Source organism: Nicotiana sylvestris, chromosome 3, assembly GCF_000393655.2.
Source record: "Nicotiana sylvestris chromosome 3, ASM39365v2, whole genome shotgun sequence".
In the NCBI taxonomy this organism is placed as follows: domain Eukaryota; kingdom Viridiplantae; phylum Streptophyta; class Magnoliopsida; order Solanales; family Solanaceae; genus Nicotiana; species Nicotiana sylvestris.
The window spans coordinates 147,023,818-147,029,808 of NC_091059.1; the positions used below are offsets into that span (position 1 = coordinate 147,023,818).

General features: G+C 32.8%; 1 protein-coding gene across 1 annotated transcript; it reads right to left on the minus strand.

The window, feature by feature from the left end:
- Window positions 1-1,272: 1,272 nt before the first annotated feature.
- On the minus strand, window positions 1,273-2,466 carry LOC104229988 (uncharacterized). Its single transcript, XM_070169962.1, has 2 exons — window positions 2,193-2,466; window positions 1,273-1,721 (listed from the first exon to the last, which is right to left on the minus strand). The coding sequence occupies exons 1-2, from the start codon at window positions 2,464-2,466 to the stop codon at window positions 1,273-1,275; spliced, it is 723 nt and encodes a 240-aa protein (XP_070026063.1).
- Between the last annotated feature and the right edge of the window lie 3,525 nt (window positions 2,467-5,991).

A 5,991-nucleotide genomic window follows, 5' to 3' on the forward strand; every position in this document is an offset into this window, starting at 1 on the left:
CTTCTTCAAAAACTCCTCTGCTTCTTCCTCCGTTATTAATATTTACTTTTGTTTATGGAAAAGTTTTTGTTACCATAGAAAGGTTTTTTCATAATATTTTGCGGCTAGCGGAATTAACCTTGAAATTTCTTTTATATTTTCTCCCGTGTATTCTAAGTATTGGATATCTTGAGTTTTTTGATATTCTTCTACATTTTCTCTTAATAATTTTTCTAATAAATTTATATTTTCTAAAGTTTGTAACCAGTACTGGAGATATTCGTAGCTGATCATTAATCTAAATATAAATCTAGTTCATATAAATATAATTCGTCTATTTCCTCTGATAGAATTAGTTCTGTATATCCTTGTTCCATTATGTTTATTATTTCAAAAGTAACCAAAATATCGTAATTTTTTTTAATATCGTTATTAAGTTGGTTGAAAGTATATAATATGAGTATTTTGTAATCATTATTGTCATCTAGTAGATATGTGTGGTTGCTCATTAGATCTATTTTTATTTATTCTTATCATGTGTTTACTAAACATATTCCCTCTAACCTCTTTGTTTATCATAGGGTTTATCATCCTTTAATAAGTTATTCTGAACAATCTTTTCTGGCCACTACCATGCTTTTCTTGCTTCAATCATTTTCCCTAACAGCGCCTCAACTCTGTCTACTCCCCTAAACGGCTTCCTTGCCTACCGGTTTCGACCTTAGGATGGCATAATCTGGGCTTAACTACTCTCAGCATTATTAGACATGGCAAGCTTTCTCAAGATGTTTTTTATAACAGTACTATAACATGATAAACCGTTATGATATTCAAGAGATTATAAGGAATACAAAAGTTTAGTTAGACATGACTATGAATAAACATACCTGATCTTGTAGCTCATTTGAATGTTCCATAGTTATTATTATGAAAGACTTTAAATTAAAATTCTTATAAGAGAGAAGGTGAGGTTCTGGTTCCTTCTTCTTGGATACAGACTATATATAGAAAACTCAAATGACTCTTTACTATTTACAAACGACCCTTCATGAACGACCTTTACTGTTCATGAATATGACTCATACTATTTGCTTTACGACTTTTTACATACTCAAATGACTCTTACTATTTACAAATGACCCTTCATGAACGACCTTTACTGTTCATGAATATGACTTGTACTATTTACTTTACGACTTTTTACATTATCTGTTTGCCATAGCTGTCTGCTGTCTTTGTCTTCCTTTGTTTTTATGCTGGTATCTTTATTCCAGTTGTACTTCTGGTACATAATTATCTTCTCCATTGCACTTTGAACATATATGATCTGGGTACTTGTGGCCTACTAATTTGCAGTATCTTGTTTAGTAATTCGTTGGAAATAAATCCTTTCTTTAGTGCTCTTGTAGTTGGTTGCATCTCTGGTTTTAATAATGATAAAATCCATTTTTGGACTTCATCCATATCTCCTTGTCGTAGTTCCCTTGAATTTGCATATATCATTAGTTGATCTCTTGAGTAGTAGCTCCAAATGGCATTTTCCTGTAGATAATTGTTGGCTAATTCTTGGATAATAGTTGTTATTCCAATTATTCTTTTATTGGCGTAAAAACTTGGTATCTCGATTTTTGGTATCTCTGGTTGTTGTTCTATCTCTTCTGGTATTAACATATCTCGTGTCAATCCTATTTTTACAACCTGTATAACAGGTTTTATTTCATCGTATAGTATCTCAGCTGGTGCTGTATAGAATTTTATAAAAAATAGGTTTCCTTTTGTAATTCTTTTATATGTAATAAATGCTTTATATATCTCTGGTATTCCACTTATTTCTTCTCCATCATAGGTATATACTGTGCTAAGTAATCCATAATTGTAACATGTTTTTACTAGATTGGATCTGGTCTTTGGTTGGGCAATAAGTCTATTATATCCTTGGACTTTTTGGGTTATATAGTCTTGTGTTGGATTTGTTGTAGTAGTTGCTCTGGGGTTAAGGTTTAGAAATGTTTGGATTTTGTATATGTTTTCAATATAGGTCTGGGTAATATGGTTGTATATTTTCTTATTTTGGTGTAGACTGTTTGCATAGGTTGAGGTTTGTGGTGTTGTAGTCATTGTTTCTTTTAGTATTTTTGGAGTAATTGGTTTATCAAATATGTTATTCAAATTGGCATTGGTATATGGTTTCTTATTAACTTGTTTACTCTTACCTGCAGCTGTATGTAAAGAAACATTGTTATGGGTTTTACGGAGTTTCCCAACGTCTCCTTCTAACTCTGAAAATTTTGAGTCTTCCGATCGACTTAGCTCCGCATCTTTATAATCATGCTGCTGACTTGGCTTGCTTTCCTGTAGCTGTTGTAATCTTTTACCCATACTATCCATATGTAAAGATAGAGTAGTAAGGATTGCAAATAAATCTTTTGTTTCTTGTCTGTCATCAGTTTGGGTACCTTTTTCTTGATAGGTAGTCTGCAATAACATTTTTGTCAGTCTTTATTACTTCAATTGTAAATGTAAAATTTTGTATATTTAATACAAGCCTTCTTATTTCCTTCGTTGTTACTGAATCTTGTAATTTCCGTGTTATCCACCATTTTACTTGTGTATTATCTGTTCTTACAATAAATTTGTTATAAACGATACATGGCTCAAATGCTAACAAACATTTATATAATCCAAATAGTTCTTTTCTATTTATCTCCCATTTTAATTGTGGTTCCGTGTATGATCCTGAATAATATCTACAATGGTGTTCAGTTTTTTCATTATCATATTTATATTTGAGAACTCCTCCATAACTGTGATCACTAGAATCAATTTCTATTATGTATGTAAACTGCCTTTTTTCATCCGGAAAATATAGTTTTGGTAATTTTTGACACATAATTTTGATCTTTTTTATATGTATTTTATCTTTTTCGTCAAATGGTATTCTACATCTTTCTTTAATTTTTTCTGTAATGGTTTTAAATTTTCTGCTAATTTAAGAATATATTCTCTTACTTGGTTAACTAATCCTAAAAATGATTGTAACTTCTTTTTTGTATCAAGCGTTTCGTTTAAGTTAATTATTTTTTGTACTATATGAGTTTGCATTTTTATTCCATTTTTATCTATTTGTATACCCAAGAATTCTATTTGATTTTTCATTACTTCTGCTTTTTTTTTTACTTAAACTAATTCCTGATATTTCTACAATGTGTATGAATTTTTCTAGTAGTTTTATATGTTCATTCTCTGTTCTAGAATATAATAGTATATCATCTATATATATATTATGCAGTTTTCTAATTGGTTGAAGTAGTTATCCATAAAATGTTGGTATCTACCTGGTGCATTTTTATATCCAAAGGGTAATACATTCTATTCGTAAAATCCTTGTGGTACCGTAAATGCTGTCAACTTTTTAGATTCATCTTCTAGTTTTAAATGGTAAAATCCTGATTTACAGTCAAATTTACTAAAATAGTTATATCCTTGTATTTGTCTGATTTTTAATATTTTATTTGGTATTGGATAATTATATGTTTTTGTTTTTGCATTTAAATTTCTATAATCTACAACCATTCGACTTTTTCCTCGTTTTTGTTCACTATGTTTATTTACTATAAATGCTGGGCTAGTGTGTTTGCTATTACTTTCTTGTATGTACTTATTGTCTAACAATTCCTGTATATGTATTTTAAATTCTGTTAGGTCATTAAAATTGTATTTTAAAGGTTTTTGTGTTATTATACTATTTTCATCTATTAGTTCAATTTTTATTTTCGTTTTATGTTTTTCCCATCCTTGTAGGGGATTATCATTATATAGTAGTTCTAATTTATCTAGGAGTTGTTTTATTTTGTCTATTGAGAAAATGATTATTTCTATATTATGGTTGCTTAGTGTTATATTTTCTAATTTCTGGGTGATCTTCTCACTTCCTTTAATCCATGGTGTTGTTTTTCTCAATTTATTATTTACTCTTTTTGCTCCTATTCTTTGTTTACATGGGGTAGTAAACCACCAATGTGTTTTTGTTATAGTATGTGGGAATAACTTATCTAAAAATGGCATTCCTAGTAATATATCATTATTTGCGAATTCATAACTATATATTTCTCCTATGGTTAATATTATCACGACCCGGATTTCCCACCATCGGGTGTCGTGATGGCGCCTACTATCGGAGCTAGGCAAGCCAAATATTTAAAACACCTTTCCTGCTTTCTTTCAAACAATATAATAAACGAGACAAAATCTAAGCGGAAGACTTTAAATCTAAAGCAACTGAAAACCAAAAGTGCGGAAGTTTGAACCAAAATGCTACCCAGAGTCTGGTGTCACTAGCTCACGGACTACTACAGAATACTACAATCAATGTCTGAAGGGAAAATACATCATGTTTGTCTGATACAAGATAAACAAACAAAAAACATGGAAAGGGACTTCGGCCTGCGAACGCCAGCTAGGCTACCTCGAGAGTCCCTGGACTGAAGATAGCTCCCAGAAGTCCTACTGCTGCGGTCCGTAAGCTGCTCCCTGATCTGTGCACCAAAAATGCACAGAGTGTAGCATCAGCACAACCGACCCCATGTGCTGGTAAGTGCCTGGCCTAACCCCGGCGAAGTAGTGACGAGGCTAGACAGTACCTACCACAATTAACCTGTACAGATATATATACAACAAGTGCAAGAAAACAATAACAAGATAATACAAAGTAAAACTGGGAGGGGACATGCTATCGGGGAGTAACAGATAAAAATGAAATATCGAAAATAAATAGAAGAAACTCCGGTTTCATGATATATATATATATATATATATATATATAGTGGACGGCGTGCCACACGATCCCATAATATCATATATAAGTGGACGGCGTGCCACACGATCCCATAATATCATATATAAGTGGACGACGTGCCACACGATCCCATAATATCATATATAAGTGGACGGCGTGCCACACGATCCCATAATATCATATATAAGTGGACGGCGTGCCACACGATCCCATAATATCATATATAAGTGGACGGCGTGCCACACGATCCCATAATATCATATATAAGTGGACGGCGTGCCACACGATCCCATATTATAGTTCATAATATCTGACTTCATATAGTAGACCCCTTCAGGGGAGAATAACAACTCAATACCTTTAACCCGACAAGGGTACAACTAACAGCCCAAAATATCCCGACAAGGGAGAATATATATATCAGTCTACACATCCCGGCAAGGGAGTATTCACAACACATTCTCCTTTTAAATCATTCTTCCTCAACCGTTCACATTATATGAAACTTATCAAATAAACAAGGAGCTTGTGTCACATTATTCGAATTAAAAGCAATCAAGACTCACGGTCATGCTAGACTCCGGTGCATAGATAACCGTCACCATGCCTATACACCGTACTCCACATTAGCAAGTAGCAAATATCATCCTAATCCTATTCCCTCAAGCCAAAGTTAGAACAAACACTTACCTCGAATGCTCCAAACTCAACTCACGCTTCTAGTATAGCTTTACCTCTTGATTCCACCACCAATCCGCTCGAATCTAGTCATAAGTTACTTAATCACATTAATAATTACTAAATGAATCATCCCCAATGCATGAAAATAGATTTTTCAAGGTTTTTCCCAAAAAGGTCAAAAATACCCCCGGACCCACGTGGTCGAAACTCGAGGTTCGGACCAAAACCCGGTTACCCATTCCCCCATGAATCCAAATATATGATTTGTTTTTAAATCGGACCCCAAATTGAGGTCCAACTTCTCAATTTGTAGAAAACCTAGGTTCTACCCAAAACACCCAATTTTCCCCATGAAAATCTTTGATTTGAAGTTGAAATTATATTAAAAGATGTTAAGGGATAAAGAAATTAAGTTAGAAATCACTTACCAATCGTTTTGGAGAAGAAAAGTTGTTTGGAAAATTGCCTCTTAGGTTTTGGGTTTTTGAAAAGTGAAAAATGACTGAGATTTCCGAACTTGTATACCTTTCTGGGGA

What these genes read in the sequence shown, in the direction of transcription:
- LOC104229988 (XM_070169962.1), bottom strand. Translation starts at nt 2,466, where the DNA reads ATGTTATTGCAGACTACCTATCAAGAAAAAGGTACCCAAACTGATGAC. An exon ending in TTCTTTACATACAGCTGCAG is followed by an intron (nt 1,722 to 2,192) that starts GTAAGAGTAAAC and finishes AATTCTATACAG; the next exon opens with CACCAGCTGAGATACTATAC.